Source organism: Terrapene carolina, unplaced genomic scaffold (genome assembly GCF_002925995.2).
Source record: "Terrapene carolina triunguis isolate 2854851 unplaced genomic scaffold, T_m_triunguis-2.0 Scaffold93, whole genome shotgun sequence".
Classification (NCBI taxonomy): domain Eukaryota; kingdom Metazoa; phylum Chordata; order Testudines; family Emydidae; genus Terrapene; species Terrapene triunguis.
Window position 1 is genome coordinate 29,827,853 of NW_020664444.1, and position 22,791 is coordinate 29,850,643.

The window sequence follows — 22,791 nt, forward strand, 5'->3', positions numbered from 1 at the left end:
TTTTTTTTTTTTTTTTTTTTTTTTTTTTTTTTTTTTTTTTTTTAAATATAGGCACCTATTACCCCCCACCCCTGTCCCGATGTTTTACACTTGTTATCTGGTCACCCTATGGGGCACCCTCCAGGATAGCAAGTACTTTCTGACTTCCTTCAAATCCCTTGAGATTCACTTCTACTTTAAAGCCCAAGATAAAATTGCCAGCTACTAACGGGGTAGGCAGTTGGCCAGCAGCAATCATCATCAATAAATCCCAAACAAAGCTAAATTTGACTTGAAATTACAAGTTGTGCATACGGCTAATCTGCAGCTACATCTTCCAATCTCCTCCTCGCCCCATTGCCTCAGTTTAAGCTCGTGTTGCATCTCATTTTCATTCAGACTATAAACTCTTCAAAGCGGGGACTGTATCTTCCTATGCATTGCTACGGCATTTAGCATAATAGGGCCATGGTCCCAGGTGGGCCGCCTGCACACTACTGTACCACAAACAATACATATGTTCAGGGCGAAAAGCTCTCTTATCAGCTTACTAACATGCGGATGAAAATAGAAAGAAGGGCTGGAAGCAAAGCAACCAGGAATTTCAGGCCTGAAGCAATCTCAGTTACACATACCGATCTGAAGCTGCAATAGACACACTTAGGTCTTGTCTACACAGTGCATTAGTCTGCACTACAAAGGTGTCAAGTCTAAGATGCACTCATAAGTTGCGCGCTAGCTGGCCTGTGTGGACCCTGCTGGCATGCACTAAAAGTTCCCTAGTGCATCTGAATGTAGTCCCGTTCCAAACAGTCCTACACAACGCGCACTAGGGAACTTTTAACAGAGTCCACGTGGGCCAGTTCGCGTGCTATATGCAGGTGCAAATTAGAATTTATACCCCTCTACTGTGGACTAATGCACCGTGTAGACAAGCCCTAAGAACAGATTCAGTGGAGAGAAAGCAGATAAGTTTCGAGGTAGCTTGGATGCACACCTGGGGTAAATTGTTTCTAACCAACTCTTTGCAAACATCGCATTTGTACATGTTGGCTACGGGGGGGCGGGGGGGAAGGAGGAGAGGGGGTAGGGTGGACATGTTTCCACATCGGAGCTCAAAATTTTATTTAATAAACGCTGGCAAGAACTTGTCTGCATCACACTAATATAGAAACAGCTGTTTTGTTTTGTTTTATAGCAGACTTTGAACACAACTTCAGTGCTGAGAGGAAGCCACTATCCACAGGGCTACTCAGGTTGGTTCAAACTAGAGCTGTCAAGTGATTAAAAAAAGTTAATCACGATTAATGGCACTGTTAAACAATAATAGAATACCATGTATTTAAATATTTTGGATGTTTTCTACATTTTCAAATATATTGATTTCAATTACAATACAGAATACAAAGTGTACAGTGCTCACTTTATATTTTTTATTACAAATATTTGCACTGTAAAAAACAAAAAATAGTATTTTTCAATTCACCTAATACAAGTACTGTAGTGCAATCCCTTTATCATGGAAGTTGAACTTACAAATGTAGAATTATGTACAAAAAATAACTGCATTCAAAAATAAAAAAAATGTAAAACTTTAGTGCCTACAAGTCCAATCAGTCCTATTTCTTCTTCAGCCAATCACTCAGACAAACAAGTTTGTTTACATTTGCAGGCGATAGTGCTGCCCGCTTCTTGTTCACAATGTCACATGAAAGTGAGAACCGGTGTTCGCATGGCACTGTTGGAGTTGGCGTCGCAAGATATTTACATGCCAGATGCGCTAAAGATTCATATGTCCCTTCATGTTTCAACCACCATTCCAGAGGACATGCGTCCATACTGATGACGGTTCTGCTTGATAACAACCCAAAGCAGTGCGAACTGACGCATGTTTATTTTCATCAGATGGCACCAGCAGAAGGCTGATTTTCTTTTTTGGTGGTTCAGGTTCTGTAGTTTCTGCATCGGAGTGTTGCTCTTTTAAGACTTCTGAAAGCATGCGCCACACCTCATCCCTCTCAGATTTTGGATGGCACTTCAGAGTCTATAACCTTGGGTAGAGTGCTATAGCTATCTTGTAGAAATTTCACATTGGTACCTTATTTGCGTTTTGTCAAATCTACAGCGAAAGTGTTCTTAAAATGAACAATGTTAGCTGAGTCATCATCCGAGACTACTATAACATGAAATATATGGCAGACTGCGGGTAAAACAGAGTCGGAGACATACAATTCTCCCCCAAGGAGTTCAGTCACAAATGTAAAAATGCTCGCTAAAAAAAAAAAAAAAAAGAGTTAATCAGCATGGAAGCATGTCCTCTGGAATGGTGGACGAAGCATGAAGCATACGAATGTTTAGCATATCTGGCACGTAAATACCTTGCAATGCCAGCTACAAAAGTCCATGCGAATGCCTGTTCTCATTTTATGGTGACATTGTAAATAAGCAGCGGGCAACATTATCTCCCATAAATGTAAACAAACTTGTTTGTCTGAGCAATTGGCTGAAAAAGAAGTAGGACTGAGTGGACTTGTAGGCTCTAAAGTTTTACATTGTTTTGTTTTTGAGTGCAGTTACGTAAGAAAAAAAATCTACATTTGTAAGTTGCACTTTCAGGATAAGAAGATTTCACTACAGTACTTGTATGAGGTGAATTGAAAAATACTATTTCTTTTGTTTATCATTTTTACAGTGCAAATATTTGTAATAAAAATAATATAAAGTGAGCACTGTACACTCTGTATTCTGTGTTATAATTGAAATAAATATATTTGAAAATATAGAAAATATTGCTTAGCAGTGTGATTAAAACGGTGATTAATCATGATTAATTTTTTTAATCGTGTGAGTTAATGGTGATGAATTGACAACGCTACTTCAAACCCTTACAGAAATAATCAAATATAACATCCAAGGGAGCCCTCTGAGCAGGGCCACCCAGAGGATTCAGGGGGCCTGGGGTCTTCGGCGGTGGGGGGCCCCCGCCGCCGAATTGCCGCAGAAGACCCGGCGCTTTGGCGGCGGGTCCCGGGGCGAAAGGACCCCCTCGCTGCGAATTGCTGCCGAAGAGCCGGAGCGGAAGAAGCTCCGGGGGCCCGGGCCCCACGAGAGTTTTCCGGGGGCCCCGGAGCGAGTGAAGGACCCCGCTCCAGGGGCCCCGAAAAGCTCTCATGGGGGCCCCTGCGGGGCCCATTGCCCCACTTGCCCCCCCCTCTGGGTGGCCCTGCCTCTGAGTCCCTGTCAAGAGAATCCAACACACTGTGGTTACTACATAAAGTTTTGCCATTTTCAAGTGTCATGTTGCCCCAGGTTACAACAAACTCTTCATGGCTGATTACATAGATAAATCAAGCGCCTACTTACTACATAGATAAAGCAAGAGCTTACTTACTACGCCAGAGGAAAGTCTGTCATAGCAATAACCAGAAAGCCTAGGTATGGGCAGCGGTACAGTTCTTAATATAGCAATGCACAGGGACGAGTGAGCACTTACATTTGGGTCAGAGGCAGAGCTTTGAGAGGATGAGGTGGTATAGTTATACAGAGAATCAAGTTCAAAGGCTAAGTTAGCCGAATGAATTTCTGACACGAGGGACTGCATTTGGTTAGATGGTTGAGAGAATTCCAGAGGCAGTAATTTCCATAGGCAGGAAAATGAAGATGCTCCTGTAGTTCTCATTACTTGCTGCTTTAACACTAACACACGGACCATTGCTTACAGCCATGTGTAGAAATCTGCAGTTTTGCATCATTTACAGTCTCCAGTTCTCTCTGGCTGGCCTTCAAGCTATGGAAGACTTTATTCAGCAAAGCACTTGACTGCTCCTTCCACAGCAGCAGAGAATGGACACTGCAACTGGACAATGGGAGCATTTCATTTAAAAACAAACATCCAAAGGGGCAAGCTCCCACGAACAGAGATCTGCAATGAGCCTCTGAAGAGGTGACAGGGACGTATTTACTCCGGAACTAAAAAAAGTCACAGTAAGAGATCAGCCTCCTCAGAGCGAGTTCAAATGGTCTGGGACAAGCATCTGACTCTGTACCCGCCTGATAAGCTGTTTATGCTTCTACAAAGCAGACAAGGAAGCAATAAATGGGGTTTGCCAATACCATCCACTCTGCTTACAAAGGGCATGGGGAATACACACAACCTACGAGAAGTGCACAAGGCTACCTACAGCTGTCACTACGGCAGAGTCAATTTCACCCTATTAGTGGATCTAGCACAGCAAACAGCTGCCAAGAAGAGTGCACGTGCGCGCGCGCACACACACACACACACACACACACACACACACACACACACACACACGACCATCCCTAGGGGCAACTCTTTCACATTGCTCACATGCTCCAGATTTTACCTTTTCCGGCTTCCATTCCCCAGCCTCTGACTACAAGAAAAAACAAAAAACAGGCATTTACACTGTGCTTTCCAGCTCAAAACCTGGGTCCTGACCCATCACAAATGTGGCTCCCCGACACTCTCTCCGCGAAGGGTGGCTCGGGCAGGCTGTCTGACAGCTGGCACATTAGATACAGGAGTCAATGTGGTTTTGCTGGATGGACTGCAGAAGGTGTGTCAAGCCAAAGCAGTTATCCCAGCTGTAAAGCAGCATGCACAGAAGCCAGCTGTAGCACTGTACGTGAACTCTGTTTTCTTTTGGAAGGTCGGGAGAAATCTCTTTGCCAGGTCTCCCTGCCTCTCAGAAGTGCTTACCAATGGGAGCGGGCAGTCATTACCTCAGATGCCTCGTTCAACCCCACCTAACCAGCACAGCTCTGCACACTCCCCCTCTCCCCTGCTCCAGTCATGAACTGTGAGTGTTAGTTAATCAGGGTAAGGAAATGAGAGGGAGAGCGGTTTGGGGCCTATCTGGGACCTTCAGGAAGGCCTCGCTTTTTGTTTCCCACCCACCCTCATAACCTATCCTGTAGGCCTGATGGGACTATTGGCTGTGGGCAAGGCGGGACAGAATGGGCAGCTCTGTTCACAGCTCAGTCCTACTCCTAAGGAGCCAGATCAAGAGCTGCAATTAGTAATGAGGCTCCCCTGCCTCCCTGCTCCCCAGGAACACAGCACACTATTTTCCAGCCCCCTAAATCCCCAGTAAGAATGGGGGGGGAGGGACCCAAAACCGGAGTAATAAGATTTGAACGTGTCCCTCCACTCTTGCATTTCACAGTGCAGAGCCTGGACATCAGTTCTGCTGGCACAAGGTTTTCTTGGGTTTGTGCGTTAGACCCGATCAGGGCCTCAGCACTGCTAACGTCAAGCAGTCAGGCACAATTCCTCCACACAAGCGTTTGACACTGCACAGCACAGCCCTGGCTGCGCATCTCCATCCAGAAACGCCAGCAGGCTTCACTCTTCTGGGCATGTCTGGAAGGGGAGAATACAAACCATGCACCCTCCCCAGCCTTTCAACCCACAACCATCGGTAGTGTCCCACTAAACACAAAGCTGAATTCTTCCCCAGTGTAACAGTGCTCTAATCAATGGAGGAGTGGCAGGGATACATTTGTCTCACAATCTCCAATACGGCCTGTGGGAGCCAAACGCAACCCAGGATCAGCACCCAACTGCTGTGATCAACTCTGGCTGCACTTGCAAATCACTCTCTGACCCCCACTCTACTCTACCCCCACCAGGTAGTTACTCTTCGGTTCGAGTGTGATCTATTCCCATGAGTTCAGACAGACACACCCTGCTCCTCAATATGGAAGTTTCTGCATCAAGTTTGAAATACAGAATTTTCATAAAAAAATAGATTTAAACAAAATTCCTCCCAAAATTAAAGCAGCCTCTAGGCAAGTTGGCTTATGAAGCCCACCTGGAAAAGGACTAGATAAAAGCTAGGCATCATCACCCACCACTCTAGTGAGCAATGTCTGCCAAAAGCCTTGGGATGTGTGTAGGTTTTCAACTGATCTACCCAGTGTGACTAGCAGGTTCTCTCACCCTGCCCCACAGACACAGCAAGCTAGACTTTGACGGGAAGCAAGACCACTTGATAAATACTACAAGGGGTCGACTTAAACCACAGAGAAATCACACATTTTTCGTGGGTTGGTCACGGCATAAATAGGAGATTTCGTAGCTATATTATACATCCGCGAAATTTGCTATTTATGCCGTGACCAACCCACAAAAAATTTTCTCTACAACTTTTCTCAAACTGTGGGCCCTGACCCAAAAGGGTCACCTGGGACACCTGGCATTGGCCACTGTCGGAATACAGGATACTGGGCTAGATGGACCTTTGATCTGACCCAGTATGGCCATTCTTATGTTCTTAAGGGGGTCGCAAGCCTATTAGAGGTCACAGTATTGTCATCCTTACTTCTCCACTCCTGCTGGCGGCGGCACTGCCTGAAGCTGGGAGGTGGGAGAGCGGCAGTTGCTGCCCAGGCACCCAGCTCTGATGGCAGCGCCACCAGCAGCGGAGAAGAAAGGATGGCAGGGTATTCTGTACTGCCGCTGGCAGTAGCAATAAGACTCACCTAAAGCTTATCAGGAAATAGCTGTCTTAACACAGCACTCCACAATCAATTAAGCCTCAGCACATGTGAGTTATTCACAGTTCTATTTTTATATGGGGAAACTGAGGCACAGAGCAGCCATTTGCCCTAGACCACACTGGCAGGGGTTCCTGGATCCTAATTACATAATCAAGCCGCTAAGCAAAGCTGCCTCCGAGAGGCCATCAGTTCTCTGGAGAGCTCCCTTCTTGTCTCCAGGCTGCCTACCTTGCCTTTGTGCATTTCCTGCAGCCACTGACGGAGTCGGATCAGGCAGCTTTCCTGCATTGGAGTCAGCTGCCCCAGGTACCGTTCAATGTAATCAGCGTCCAGTTTGTCAGCTGGAGAGGGAAGAAAACAGCAACTCAGGGGAGAATTCACCCTGGTAGAAGTGGAGGATCTGGGGAATTGTACAGTTATTGCCATACACTAACACACACACACAATTTCCACTGGGAATTTTCAAACACTCTCGGCCTTCTTCATCAACAGTCTGCCTGGCTTTTGTCTGGGAAAGGCTGGACAGCCCCCAAGGAGTCCATGGGAGACATTTTGATTACAATTAGGGCGTGGGGACTGAGTCAGTAATTCGGGATGTCTAGGGCATCACAGCAGGGTCCACCTAGTACTCAATGGTGCCAATATGCCTTCTAATTCCTGCCTCCATCCCAAAGCTGCCCTGGTCTCTGGCTGGGGTTTTCAAAGGAGCTTCAGGGACTTAGGCACCCACCTCCTTGGATTTCAATGGGTTCTGGGCACCTACCTACCTTGGGCTCTTTTGAAAATCCCACTCCACTATATTCCTACAGCAAGAGGGAACAGCGGCCAATCTGGATACTGCCGAAATGCTATTCCACGGATAGCCACCAGGGGGAAAGAGTGAATAACTTTAGTGGCTCCTCTCAGTATACAAGGGTGGCCTTTACCATGAGGATTGTCCTGTGTGGCTAGTGCAGCACAGGGTCCCTCCAGGGCATAGAGACAGAGGACAAGGGGATCACATCTGCCAACATGTGGCATTCCAGGCAGATGCGCAGCCGGAGGCGTTTGTGTACAGGGAACATGGTACCAAGAGTAGCGGCACAGGCCAGCAGCTGTGCTGGAGGCATGTGGAGACAGAAGGGAAAGGAGAGCAGAGGGAATATTTCTGACCCTGGATACAATAGGCGACAGTATCGCACAACAGGGATCACATGCCTAGAGAACACGCTGCTGCCCCTCAGTCCTACAGGAGAAATGAGCCTTCCTAAATGCACCCTCACCGCAGATCATAGGCACCGTCTGTGGGTGCTCCGGGGCTGGAGCACCCATGGAAAAAATAGTGGGTGCTCAGCACCCACCAGCTACAGCTGATCGGGGGTGCCCCCACAAAACAGCTGATCAGAGGTTCGGGGAGGGGACAGAGTGAGCATTTAGCACCCCCGGGGAAAACTAAGTCAGCAGCTATGCCACAGATCCAGCCAAGCTGGGGAGCAGAGACACAATGGAATGGAAAGAGGGCAGCTGGGAGAGCCATACAAAGCTGGCAGTTCAAGAGCAGAGATATGTGAAGAAAAGGAAGCCAATAATTCTCCCCCCCTCCCCCCCCCCGCTCCCCACCCGGCTGCTAAGTAGAGTTCTCCACTTCTATCGAAGCACTTTACCAATATTAATTGTGCCTTTGAGCTTCCTTAGCCAGTGGGTAAGTATTCAAACCATTTAACAGGTGGGTAAACTAAGGTATAGAGAAGCTACATGACCAAGGCCAGGCAGGAACAGAACCCAGGAGTCGCAGATCTCAGTTTCTTGCTGTTCTCGAAGTTCCTGGAGACATACCTCAATTGCAAGGGCCAGGGATTCTGAGTTAAAGCTCCCAATGTTGCAGGTGTCACTGCAATGCTACAATGACCTCTCACTTCCTTCTGCTTAGGCAGACACTTTCACACTGGGCTGGAGCCTTTTCCTACATCAGGCTGCAGGAGCTTCAAGAGTTAAGTGGCAGAAAAATCCCAGTGAGAGACCCAGAAGGTCTTCACTGCTAACCTTCACCGCTGCCTGGTGATAACATACCATCAGGGCTAGCCGTCTCTGCAGCGGGGCACAAGCTGCCTGGCTGCTCTTTGGTAGTTCCATGCATGCAGGACTCTGCTGGCACAATACCAGGGTTGTGTCCCACAGCCAGGGCCCTCTTTTCCTTTTGTCTGCTCGCTGGTGGAGGTGTCCATCGGGGGATGAAGGTGATGCCCTGGGAGATCAGCTCCTTCAGGTAATGCTCGATCACCTCCTTGCCCTGGAAGTGAAGGCTTGCATTAGAGAGAGAAACCCCGTGGGAAAGGATTTCTAATGCTCCGAGAGATCAGTATCCCTCCCAGCCGCAAGCGGGAAGGGGGAGTTTCCCTAGCCCAGGGAAGAAGGAGCACATTCCCATGTTTAATGGCCTCGTGCAGCAGCTTTAGAGCAAGGCAGCAGGGAGCGGAATGGACCTGTGTGGGGAATGTTTTATTGGAGTGTGAAAGGCACACTCTAGAGAAGAGAAAACATGCTGTTACTCAGGAGAATGCCTGAGATAAGAACAGGTTTGGGTACAGAAGAGGGAGAAAACAGGGTCAGTCAGCCCTACACATCTCACCTGTTTGCTGCACTGCTCCCCTGCGACCCTAAACCCAGGGAAAAGGCCGTCAAATCAAACTATCATCTCCCCCAAGACAACGCCATTGCACTGCCCAGATCCCGTCAGAGCAGAGTCTTTAGTGGAATGAAACTAACAGGCACCCAGGGCTCATCCTTCCTGCATGTGTATTCAGGAAGGAGGCTTCCTGTGTGGGGACACTGGTCAGGGAGCGACTCAGGGAGCCTGGACTGCACATGGAATGTAGCCCTCACGCAGAATAATTCCCTTACAACCTCTGCATGGAGATATCCAAATGAACAGATTGTTTTGCTTGTTGGATAGTGGCTTAATCTCCGCTCTCTACCACTGAGACTCAGAGACCCAGGGCAGGGCCCAGATGCTCCTTAGAGCTGCGTTTTCTCTCTCTACAGAGGACGAAACTCAGGCAACAGCGAGGCGAAGGGACTTATTCAAGGCAGCGGCACAGGGGAGAATTGGTCACAGAACCTAGGTCTCCTGCTGATTCCCACTCCCTTGATCTACCCATTAGAGAACATTGCATCTCATGACCCTTTGCACTCACTGCCATGGCAACCTTGGACCCGAGCAGCCATTTTACTTCCCCACTTCTAACGGGCTGTGGACACTTGAGCTGCAGTTCTCGGAGCTAGGGGGAAAGCCAGCTCTCACCCGCTTGATGTTGGCAGTGTACTGCTTCATGGCAATTTTCTCCACTGTGTTTTCAAAGCCAAAGAACGACTTGATGTCAAGAGACGCAGACTGTTCAAAGCACGTCCACTCTTCATTCTCAGGGTGAACCTAAACTCAGACAGAGACAGGCCCGGAGTCACACAGCACAGAGCAGACCAAGGCTGCCAGCCTTCACGCCAGGCAGTAATGGGGCTGTTCACTCTCCCAGGCTGCAGACCAGGGGGCTTCCTGCAGGATGTAGGTCTGTCAGCACTTAGTGATCTGATTAATCAGGACTGCGATGCTCAGTCTGACAGCAGCGTTAGAACACATCTGGAGCACAACCACCGTTAGGATGGGATTCTCCCCACCCAAGGAAATCAAGACTAAACCTACCTCTGCTGCTTGGCCCCCCAAATGGTAATGGCAGGAGTAGAAAGAGCATTACAACAGTGCCGAGAGCATTTAATCAAAGCCATGGTGCTAGACGCAGTACGTGCACGTAGCAAGAGATGGTCACTGTGAAGCAAACCCGCAGCCAAACCAGGGCTGCTCGCTCAGCTGCCCCTCCAGCAGAGCCTGCAGTGACTCAGCCTTCAGGCACGCGGCAGCAGCTTGTCCCTGAGCAGAGACTGGGTCATTTGAGCCTGGGGTCATCTATTTCCCCAAGCCAGCCAGAGCTGTTGATCTATCTAATCAACAGCATTGCCCGGCCAGGAACCCTCCTGCTGCCTCGCAGCGTAACACACTCTCCAGCCTGTTCTTGATCCTGTTCCTGCCCCAGCCTTGCCTGAGCCTGGTTCCGGGTCTTGTCCTTGAACTACTCCGACCTCACTTCAGCCCTTGCGCCTCCTGACCCTCAGACTCTGACTATCCAGCTTCAAACTTTGGCCTGCACCTGGACTCCAGCTATGGTACTGACTTGGCTTGTCCCTGGACTCTGATTTCTGTTCTAGCACTACCCTTGGCCCAGCCCTGACCCTACAGCCGGCTTTGACCTCCACTCCAACTGCTAGGCCCAATTACCAGGAGGAAGCACCCGACAGTCATTGCCACTGCCCCAAACAGTTCACAAGTTAAATAGATAAGACAGAGTGAAGGAAGGGGGGAAATTATCCTCCCTTGTTGAACAGATGGGAAATGGGTACCCAGAAATTAAATGACTCACCTCAAGTTGCCAGGAAGTCTGTGGCAGAGCTAGGAACTATATCAGGTCTCTTGAGTCTCAGCCACTACCTTAACCACAGAACTTCCTTCCTCTCTAGGCAGTCTCCCTACATTCTTTTCCTCAAGGAACACACCCACATAGCTCTTACCTCTATCCCTTGTGAAGGAGTCTGCTTTCCCCTTATGTGTTACTGTTTTAGCCCAGTAACAGAGTACAACCCCCCTGCCCCCCATGCACATAGAAATTGGTAAAGAACAGAGTCCCCATAGGGATTATAGGCAGCAGCCAGAGAAAGATGTTATTTCTCCAAGGAACATGGCTGAGGTTGAAACATGAGAAAAACCTGTTTCCTGTACACTCCCACAATTAAGCGGAAATGGGCAAAAATAGACAGCAGGAGCATCTCAAGGATGCAAACAAGTAGTTCCTCCCTTCCAGAAAGCAGACATATCTTGGAAACCCAGGAGTTAAGCTTCCTTCCAGAGTGGTTCAAGACCCGCAGGTAACACACTGCGGTCAGAGAGATCCCGGTAGCATGAAATTTGGCACTGGTGCATGCGCACACACACAGCATCACTGCTGGGCTCACCGAGCAGCAGCTCAACACAGTCAGCAGCTGAGATAGACCCATGGTGACAGCAATGGAAAAACCTGATCCATTATCATTTCCATGACCACCACACCACACAAATGTCCCAATGGTCCTGGCCCTGGGGGCCCAGTGAAATCGGGGGGTGGGGGAGATTTGGGCAGGGGGTTAAGTTATTTGCTTCACTAGAAGCGACAGCCATTGCAAGCTTCTTTGATTCCAAGAAGCTGCACTAACGTACAAGTGCTGAGAGGGCAGGTAAGTAACATGATCTGGACTTTTGTTTAGGAAACATGGTGAGGTATCTGATTGCTTCCAGAAATAGATGACGCTATTTTTAATGGTGATTGAACCCCTGTGGCCCAGATGCACTGATATGGTACACACACTCGACAAGTGGAACACGCTGGGTGACATCTTCTCAGGCCACAGATAAGCAGCACAAGAGCTTTATCTAAATGATCGACACAGGAGCAATCTGGAAGTCCCGGGGACAGAAAGAGCACGACAGGGAAGCCAGGAACTGCGCTCATTTGGGAGCAGCATGAGAATTCAGCTGCCACAACTGCCTGCCCTACCCACCACCTCAACTTCCCATCACAATAAGTACTCGGGCTCCTCCCTAAACTGCTAGAATCATGCCAAGGCCAAACCCCAACACTGGCCAGACATCCCTCTTAACTCTAATTCTAAACCCAGAGAGCTATGGGAACACTTTATACCAAATCTAGAGCCTCATCTGCCTCTCCTTGCTCTCTGATCTCACCCCAGGACCTAATGCTCCAGCCAAGGCAAGGTAACTCCTTCCCCCCAGATGAGCTAGCTGCTGAGCACTCCCACCTTTGGGAGTCCCTTCAGGTATCCATCAAAATGGAGCCCCCAATCCAGGTCAACAGGCTTCCAAGTCACATTGGATTACAGCCCAGCATCCATACTCTTCGGAGCGCCCTCCCCTGGCTGTTAGCCCAAGGCGGAAGGCTTCCGCCACGGTCACTCAGCTGCTCTGGCTCACCACATGGTCAAGAGGAAAAGGAAGGCTGCTTGGGAAGAGAGGTACTTACCGAGTAGCTACACGTCTCAAGGACAACAACACGATTGGCAAAGGTCTCGTTGTGAGCCTCAATGAGGAGTGTTCGCTCCTTCCAGTTCACGGTGTTTTTCTGTATGAAAAAGACATACTCTACCCCAGCGATCTGAGAAGGAAGGAAGAACAAAGCCATACAGGACGTTAGGAGATGTGGGAGCAGAGCAGTCACCACGGCTCCAGCCTCTACTGCCCAAAGCAGCAGACACAAGGAAGCCTGGACACACTATGTACATTAGGCTCTCACCTTCTTCAGCAGCCGCGGAGCGTCCACATTCAGCTTGCAGCTCCGTTCGACAATATGAACAGCTCCATCATCACTCTTGGATTCCTGAAGGATCTCACTGCCCAGGAAGACAGGGATCTCTGGGCACGTGGGAAAGCGCTTCTCATAAGCCTAGGAGACACAATGAAGAATAAGGCTACACCTACACTGGAAGTGCTGCAGCTGTGCCGCCCTAGTGCTGTAATGTAGACACTTACTACAGCGACAGAAGGGGCTCTTCTGTCACTGTCGTAAGTCCACCTCTCCAAGATGTACTAGCTAAGTCAACAGAGTCTACGTCAGGCCTGATCATAAAATATCAGAGTTGGAAGGGACCTCAGGAGGTCATCTAGTCCAACCCCCTGCTCAAAGCAGGACCAATTCCCAACTAAATCATCCCAGCCAGGGCTTTGTCAAGCCTGACCTTAAAAACCTCTAACGAAGGAGTTTCCACCACCTCCCTAGGTAACCCAATCCAGTGCTTCACCACTCTCCTAGTGAAAAAGTTTTTCCTAATATCCAACCTAGACCTCCCCACTGCAACTTGAGACCATTACTCCTTGTCCTTAGCCTTAGGTCAGCTAAACTACATCTCTCAGGGGAGTGACACCTAACTTTGTAGTGTAGACCAGCCCTGAGCCTCAGCCACCGGGCCATTCACAAAGACCTCTGCTGACAGGCCACAGAGCTACAAAATCCCCTTCATCTCAGAAAAGAGGAGCTAATGCAGAGGGTTAAGTTATAGCGTGGTGCACAACTGCACACCAATCTTTACTAAAGCAGGGATTAGTTAATCCCTAGGAAGGTGTGGAATCTGTCATGGGAAGTTTGAGAACAGGATGACAAACACCTGTCAGGGATAGTCTAGATCAGTGGTCCCCAGACTGTGGGGCACAATCCTATAGGGGGGCACGGAGGAACATTCGGGGGGGGGGGGGGGTGCAGCAGGCCCTGGGGGTGGGGAGAGAGCTGTGGCCAGTCCCACTCTGCCCTCAGTTCCACCCTTTGCTCCACACCCGAGTCAGCTCTGGCCCCAGCCACAGCTTCACTCCTCCCATTGCTCTGCCCCCAGCTACGGCTCTGCCCTCATTCCCTCTCCACCTCTAGCCCAGCTCCTCCCCAGCTCCACCGTCAGCCCAAGTTCTTCTGCGGAGAGAGCTATGGCTGTGCAGTAATGGAGGGGAGGGGCGCGGACAGTTTCCATTATTGGTAAGGGGGGGGAAGAAGAGCACAACAGGAACTTCATGTTAGCTAGCGGAGCCCCTCCAGGTTATGTTGTAATGTGAGGTATCTGGGAGCCAGGTGATTATTGTGGGTTGGTGGAATGGTGTTCCATCTCTGGAGACCAGAGCTACAATCCTAACAGGTCAGAAGTAAGACAATTACATAAATTTCCATCTTCTCTCAACCCTCCTTCCTCCCTCTTCCCAATTTTGGGCATGTCCCAGAAGTATTACCTGACTGAACAGCATTCTCAAGAGGCCAGAACCGGAATAGCTGCAAGTCAGAATTGAAGTGCCTTAGCAGAGCTGTGCATGGCCCCAGGAACACAATAGCAGGGGATAAAGATTGAAGTGTTTGTGTGATACTTGCACTACATTAGCACTAGAAAAGTAGTGCTGGAAAGGACCTCAAGAGGTCATCTAGTCCACCCACCCATCCCTCAGCTGAGGCAGGACCAGGTAAACCTTGACCATCCCTGACAAGTGTTTGTCCAACCTGTTCTTAAAAAACCTCCAATGATTGGGATTCTACAACCTCCCTTGGAAGCCTAGTCCACAGCTTAACAAACTTTTTATAGCAGTGGTCCCCAAACTTTTCACATCAGGCCCCCCCTTATCCCAGTCTGCATGGCCCCACTCTGGAGCTGGTGGCAGGGCCGTGGCTTAGGGGGCGTTTGGACAGGGGTAAGCCACAGCTGGGGGCAGGTCTGGGGGTGGGAGTGGGACCGGGAGCAAGCCACAGCCAGGGGCCACGGCTGAGGCTGGGGGCGGGACTGGAGCCAGGACCGGGACTGGGGGCAGAGTGGAGCTGGGCAGCTCTCCTTCCCCATCCCCATGGGGGCTGGCCCAGGCCTTGCCGTGCCTCCCTAGGGGGGTATGCCCCACCATTTGGGGACCACTGCTTTATAGTTAGAATTTTTTTTCCTAATATCAAATCTAAATCTCCCTTGCTGCAGATTAAACCAATTACTACTTGTCCTACCTTCAGTGGACATGGAGAAGAATTGATCACCCTCCTCTATATAACAGCCTTTAACAGATTTGAAGACTTATGAGGTCACCCATCAGTCATCTTTTCTCAAGATGAAACACTGCCAGTTTTTTTAACCTTTCCTCATAGGTCAGGTTTTCTAAACCTTTTATCATTTTGGTTGCAGTCCTCTGGACTCTCTCCAACTTGTCCACATCCTTCTGAAAGTGCGGTACCCAGAACTAGACACAGAACTCCAGCTCAGGCCTCACCAGGGCCGAGTAGAGTGGGACAATTGCCTCCCCTGTCTTACATGTGACACCCCTGCTAATACACCCCAGAATGCTATTATCCTTTTTTCTTTGCAACTGCATCACACTGTAGCTCCACTGTAAACCCCAGATCCTCTTCAGCAGTACTCCCACCTACCCAGTTATTCACCATTTGTACGTATGCTTTAGATTTTACCTCCCTAAGTGTAGTACTTTGCACTTGTATTTATTGAATTTCATCTTGCTCTGTAAATCTTTAATGCTAGTTTATCAGAAAGACTCTCCCCAGCTAGGGGCAGGTGCCAGGAGCAGAGTGGAGCAGGTGTCAAGAACTAGCTGCTGTTCTTCCTTAGTCTGTCTTTATCTTAAGCCAAATGCCTTCAGAAAACCCAAGGGATCCGCATATTCTGTAGGACTTTGCAGGGGTTTAAACTTGCCACGTGACTGTGCAGCACAAAGGACCCCTGAACTGCAGCCAATAGCTAGAGCAGGTCCAGTTCACGTTCATCTGCCTTGAGCCTGTAGACTTGGCTGGCTGAAGCCTTATCTAAGGCAAGGCTAAACTTTTGACTTCTCTGTCGAGCTAGCTCAGGGGTTCTCAAACTGGGGGTCAGGACTCCTCAGGGGGTCACAAGGTTTAGGTTATTACATGGGGGGTCCCGAGCTGTCAGCCTCCACCCCAAACCCTGCTTTGCCTGCAGCATTTATAATGGTGTTAAATATAATTTTAAAGTGTTTTTAATTTATAAGTGGGGGGGGTCACACTCAGGGGCTTGCTATGTGAAAGGGGTCACTAGTACAAAAGTTTGAGAACCACTGAGCTAGCTGCTGAAGAGTTGTAGGGCAATGTGTGACTTCAGCAAACAGAACCACATGGGTCGGGGAGCGGGCAGGTAGGGCTGACACCTCTCAGGGGGAGTGTGGAAGATGGGCCTGGTGATACTCAAATGGACAATATTTGTAATTTGCAGCCAGGCTTTTGAACCATGCCAGTGCCAGCCTTGGACAGCGCAGCGTGTGTCCTTGCCAGCACTTGGGTCACTTTCTAGCTACTGTACCGGTTTCTGACACCCTGTGGCCATGCTCTTAGTCTGGGGAGGTGTGAAGTCATAATTGGGTTTTTGGTGTCTTTGTGGGAGTGTTAACAGCATGTGTAATAAATTATACAAGTCAGAAATGATGAGGGCAGGTGCCAAGTAATACTGCACGCTGGTGGCCCAAGGGGTAGCTTGCAGCTTTCATTGGCCCAGTGTTGAGAATCTGATGCCAAGGAATGGCTGGGCTGAACTGCCTGAAGTAACTCTTGCCTAAATACTCCAGGAAAAAACATGTTTTGGGGTTGTTTTTTTCCCTCCAGGGGACAAGAGCGTGAAAACAGTGATCTTGGGACAGTGAAGGTCATGAATTTGGAGGAGGGTGTGGGAAGCAGGGAACGTTAACCCCATCCTCCTCTTCTGGAAGAGAGATTGATATGCTGACAATGGCAGGTTTCAGAGAGCAGGTAATTAGGGAATCCATGCCTAACTCTCTGACCCTAGAACAACGTGCAGCATGGGAACCAGCTACCTGGGAGCATCCTTTGGCATTGTCTGACAGTCGTGAATATTCCTGTGAGGCTTGAAAACCTGTAGCAAATCAAGTTGCTTGAACAATAAGGTGCCTTTGGCCAAGGAGCCAGTTTATCCTGTGGGTGAGATTAGACCATTGGTGATTAGCCAATCGCTCTGGGAAGCTTTAATTTTCCTTAAAACGTCCTCTCCTCAAAAGAGGATGGCCTTAATGGGAGGCCTTACAGGCCTGGGGAGATCTGCAGAAACTAATACATGACTTGGGGACATGACTTGATGAACATGCTAATAACAGGCAGAGGGTGAGTTAAGGATGTGAGCTCTGAAGGCCAGAATTCTACTCAGGATTCTACTCAGTCTCTCTTCCTATTCTGGATATTTGTGCTTGCTGACCGCCTGAAATCGATGCCATTCCATTCAGAGATCTAAGAGCAGGGGAGCTGGAATGTGTCCTCAGAAGCCTGTGCTATTTTAAGGGCGGGTGCTATTCCCAGCAGCAGGCCACACAAGCCTGGGCGGTGGGAAGTCAGCCTCCCATACGCTGGGGGTGTACACACTGCTTTGGTAATTGGCAGCCCCCACACAGGCTGTGTTGTGCACATAATGACATCTGAGATGATCTCATTTATGGTTGTGTTATCTCCTTTCTGTGGTTGGTTGGCTGAAGGGACTTGCACTTCTGTGTGACACAAGAGAGTCTTCCAAGTCCATCATATTTGCCATATACTGACTGGGAGCTCCTGGCAACTTAACCCAGTAGCCCATGTATAGCCGAGTCCAGCCTCCATTTGCACCAATAGCAAAGAAGTCTGAAGGGATCCATGAGACTGCTGCAAGAAAGAACCCTTTCCACCGTCCTCAGTTTGTCTGCCCTAGGGACCTCTACACTAGAGTCGTAAGCCCTTTGTACAGTACATGCTCCTGTTTAGTTATTTTTTATTTACAGCTGCACCCACCACCATACTAGGCACTTTCCATAAAGCCTCAAGAAGGATGATCCGCTCTCCAAGGAGCTTGTAGGACAGACAAATAGAGAGAAGTTAGGAGAAGGAGAGCAACTTGAATGCATGTCAGCTTGATTCACAGTAAGCGGCATGGCAGTGGGGTATTAGGAGGTACTCAAACATGGACAAAATTGGGGGGGGAGGCTTTGCAGATAAGCTTGGGATGGGGTGGCCCATGCATAGGGGGCAAGACCTGGAGGTGATGGCGTGTGAAGCATGCATGGTTAGATGTTTGTAATGGAGCTAAATTTGGAGGGGGAGGGGGGGGGGAAATGGGTTTTGCATTGTGTATTATTCCATTCTCTTCACTTAATGCCTTTCAGCAGAGGATCTCCAAGTGCTTCACAGAACTGAATAGGAATAGAAAAGTTTTTAAAAAGTGAAAACTTCATAAATTTTAAACTTTCCTCTGTAGTGTTGGTAATGCAAACTGCAGCACTGGGCTAGTGCAGGACTGGGTGCTGGGGAGGAAGTGAAACTGACTAGTTTAGCTTCACTGTCCAAAGGAAGTAAAAGTCGAGGAAACAACCTGCATTGCTAGGGAATGTGTACAGTAATGCACAGCATTTGCCTAAATTGAGAGATTGGAGCAGCCCTTCCTTTATTTCTCAGTTTTACATCTCCTCCTGGAAGTCAGTCCTGGTGTCTCAATCCTGACTGCCCAGGCTGGGTTACCCTACTACCTCCTAAGAGGGGAGTTGGAGTAGTAACTAAACCAGTGCTTCCAGCAAAGAGCCCAGATCAGCAGAGGGAGAGCACAGGGAACACAAGTCACATAGTAACAGGAGGAGGCAAGAGACTGCAAAACATTGCCCAGTGCCAGTTTCTTTCTAGGAAAGGCCCCTGAACATGTGCTTTCTTTCAGGTACCAGGATGACAAACACCTTCCCAGCACATCTATTGGGATGAAGCATTAGTTCACTCAAAGGGACACTATTAACTTAGGTCACTGTATAAATCAACATGTCACTAACTACGTTACCAATACAGATTGTTGGAACTGATCTTAAGATATTCAGTGTACTTTTCACTCCTGATGCGGTTTATTTTTGGTACTCCACATAGCAGGGATCGCCTTCAGGGCCTATATGCTACACATATTGCTGCTCTGTCAACTCCTAAAATAATGAAATAAGACTAGTCAATTTCATTTTGTTTATAGGCCAAATTTCTAGGCAGTGTTGCTTCCAGGTTCTCATACACTAGTACATTATGCAATGCTGCAGGGGAGCAGTTCTCTGCCTAGCTGTTTCCTTGGGAAGGTCAAAGCCAATGTAACATTTTGCTTGGGCCAGAGGTTTGGTAAAAGCTAGTTTTCACAAAGTCTAAAGATCAAGTCAAATTTGGCCTAAATACTGCCTCTTTAGTAAGAAAAAGTTGGTTTATGGCTATGAAATCCAAAAATGTAAAACATCTTAAAGCAAAGGAGACACATTGCTTCTTTAATTCAAGCACAGATCTGGTACCAGGAGTCCACTCTGCAACCTAGAGTAAAAACCACTACTGCTGCGCCTCCTCCTTCCCACGATGGAATACGTTACTCCAGTAACAACAAGCTTAGAAACAGCAGCCACTGACTAATGAGTCACTGCTAATGAGTCACTCCTTCCTGTTAGAAGTAGGCACACAGCCCCTATGGAGTAACTAAGGCTGGGTCTACACTACAGCGGGGGTCCGACCTAAGATACGCAACTTCAGCTACGTGAATACCGTAGCTGAAGTTGCGTATTTTAGGTCGGCTTACCTGACGGTGAGGACGCGGGAAAGTCGACCGCTGCCGCCGACTCCGCTGCCGCCTCTTGCCGAGGTGGATTTCCGGAGTCGACGGCAGAGCGATCAGGGATCGATTTTACCGCGTCTTCACTAGACGCGGTAAGTCGATCCCCGATAGACCGATTGCTACCCGCCGGATCGGCGGGTAGTGAAGACATGCCCTAAGATAACAGCCCAAACACACATCCTAAATAAGCTTTATCTCCTGGTTTGAGGAAGGATTCCTCTTCTACATGTCAACCTTAAGCTCTCTGCTAATCTTCTCTACACACCAACAGCAACTCTAAAAATACAGTAGGTCATGGCAGCTGCCTGCGGGTCACGTGGAGGAGACATTGGAGAGCTGCGCCACAGTGCTCTGGTGGCCCCCATAAAGCACTATTGACCATTCTGGTACCCCTTTCATCACTGCAAAGAGATACAGGGCTGCGCTGCTAACAGATGCCAGGTGTGAGGCTGAGCTTCCACCCTCAGCAGCTAGACCCACCAGCACATTTCTCCTCCAACAGGCAGCAATCACAACCCCAAAGGGGGAAAGAAGAAGGAGTTTTGACATTAAGCAGCAGTTGCCACTCTTCACACACCCCCCCCCCCCCAAAAAAAATCACTCCATGCAGTTTAAGATGCAGAACAGAAAACAGCACAGCCAAATTGAACCTGAACAGGACTTAACGTTACCAGCCATAGTATTAGAACAAGCTAATCTGTCTGCATTTGCCCTTCCAACTCCTTGCTGCAGTAATTCTTCCTTGAGTTTTTCCAAGGAAAAAGCCCCTTGGAGTCATGGCTCTGCAGGCACTGAACTAGTCAAGAACTATGTCCCTTTTGGGTCTGTCGGTAATCCAACATGATTCAAGTGCCGAACAGAATCAAATGCGTACAGCAATGAGCGATTTAGTCATCCTGTCCCCCCTCCTTCCAGAGTGACCCACTTGGGACAAATACTGAGCAAAGCATCGCTCACCTCCAGTTTCCACTTTCCGCAAATCCTCCAGCCTGAACCTGCCAAGTCTCCACACCAGAATCCAGGCCACAGACTGTGGAACTGCCTCTTCCAGCTACAATCACGTTCCAAGGCTGACTTATTACAAGATCAGGAGAAAATCCCGGAGCAACTGATCTGAACAGCTGCAGCAGCTGCCTGGGCAACTCCGACCACTGAATACACCCAAATTAGCCAAGTACTAATCTCAACATAACAGTTAGCAAAAGGATCTTTCCTTATGCTGCACACAGACCCCTTACCCTTGAAAGAGGTGTCTACAATGGTAGTTAATTCAGGCCTAATCTGTTCTATGGTCTTGTCTACCTCAGAGGTTATAGCTCCAGCTTTCGCACCGTTATACCATCAACACAGCTCCACTGGTGGTAGCAACTGCGACAAAACCGGTGCAGGCAACTCATCAGTGGCCAATGTTCCAAGCAGCGTAGGGTTAGGCAACTCTGTGCTTAGCACACTTATGGCTGACTGGAGTCCTGTCTAGCACTACCATCAGCAGAGCTGCAGCAACAGTGGGAAATATAAGCACAAATCCTAACATGCACACCTGGCCTAAGAACTACCATGCTTTTGGAACCAAATTGGGACACCCATCTGACTGGATACAACCAATATGGTTGAGTTATGCCCACACAGCAGCTTTCCTCACAAACCAGTCACGTGTCAGCCATGGTTGTAGGTCCACACTGCCAAGTGTGTATCAGTGCACTACAGCATGATCTGTTCTGCTATCCCAGACCAGCTCAGCATACAACACACACAGAACAACACCAGCAGCATGTGGAGCAATGTGCCCCGTGATGTCCCATAGCACATAGCCAGAGGAAGGGAGTGGCCAGCCTGGTTCCATAAGCACGGGTAAGGGGTCCACCAAATAGTGTTATGAACTGGTTATAGTCCCAGACCTAGACACAGGGTTAGCTCCCACTGCTACTAACAGAGGATTAGCCATGTTTACAGCCAGCCATACCACAACAGATTACAAACTCAGGTCAAGTTATAGTGCTGGGAGAACCTCGGGGGACCTTGAGAGTGAAAGTGCCACACAAGAAAGACATTTTTCTCCAGTAAAGGAAATTACACCCTCTAAAAACCTCATGATCCCTCTGAAAGGGGGTGGTGTAAGGGAGGGGAGTGCCCCCTAAGCTACTGTGTTCCTATCCCTCCTCTCCCAGCCTCCATAGCCTCCCCCAAATCCTTCCCCCTTTCATAGGATAAAGGTCTAGAGAGAAGGTGCATGTGACTCAATACAATTCCCCACATCTCAAGTATCCCTCTCATCTACCCCCTCTCTTCAGGATAGACAACGCATTCCTGCCCACCCTCTGCCCTCCAGTATGCCCCAGAGAATGGGAGCACATGCCCAGAGCATCTGATCTTTACACAACTCCTCCTGCTTCTCCTCTGTGGGTTTTCATAACCCATCAGGCAAGTGACCTAGAAACAGATTACACAACAGATGTGCCTCAGGAGTCCGGACTTGGATATTTCTGTCCGTAACAGCACGGATGCCTAAGCACCAAAGCAGAGCAAGCACTAAAACACCTCACCAGCGTAACTCTGCTGTACATGTGCAGACATTTCAGCCCAGACCCTGCTGAGTCCTGAGTGGTTCCTGCATGCTCCGGTGAGGCAGCACTCAGAATAAGGTTATCTAGCCTCATACTGTACCAGAATATCCTTGAGGGGAACATTATCCTCTCGGCTCATGAAAGGAAACTAAAGGGGATTAGACAGTAAGTCAGCACAGTGTTGCGTAACAATTCCCAGGACAGCAGCTCTGGCTTTCTCCCCATGCCAGTCACTTCTCTAAGGCTAGAGAGAGGCTTCACAAATTCCCTGTTAGTACACATTACTGCTGAAGTGACTGGTTTGGACCTTGCATGTTAGGAGCCAGCTCCTTCAGCAGGCTGGGTAAAACGAGGTGAGGCACCAACCTTCTCGCTTGTTCTCCGCCTGCATTGCCTCTAGAGCCCCCTGCCTACCCAGGCAGCCATTTGTGAATGAGAGCTGGCAGTTGGGCTCAGAGGAATTGGGCCTGCTTCAGGGCCGGCTCTGGCTTTTTCGCCGCCCCAGGCGAAAAAGCCTCCG

At 48.9% G+C, this 22,791-nt stretch overlaps 1 protein-coding gene across 1 annotated transcript in view; it reads right to left on the bottom strand.

Annotated features, from left to right (window-relative positions):
• The window catches only part of SEC14L5 (SEC14 like lipid binding 5), a 53,975-nt gene that overhangs the window by 14,092 nt on the left and 17,092 nt on the right, over positions 1-22,791 (bottom strand). The window contains exons 3-7 of the mRNA XM_024214335.3: positions 12,873-13,022; positions 12,603-12,734; positions 9,785-9,913; positions 8,554-8,773; positions 6,733-6,845 (exon numbers count right to left, since the gene is read on the bottom strand). Of these exons, the coding sequence (XP_024070103.1) occupies positions 6,733-6,845; positions 8,554-8,773; positions 9,785-9,913; positions 12,603-12,734; positions 12,873-13,022 (744 nt within the window). The remainder of the gene's footprint in view (positions 1-6,732; positions 6,846-8,553; positions 8,774-9,784; positions 9,914-12,602; positions 12,735-12,872; positions 13,023-22,791) is intronic.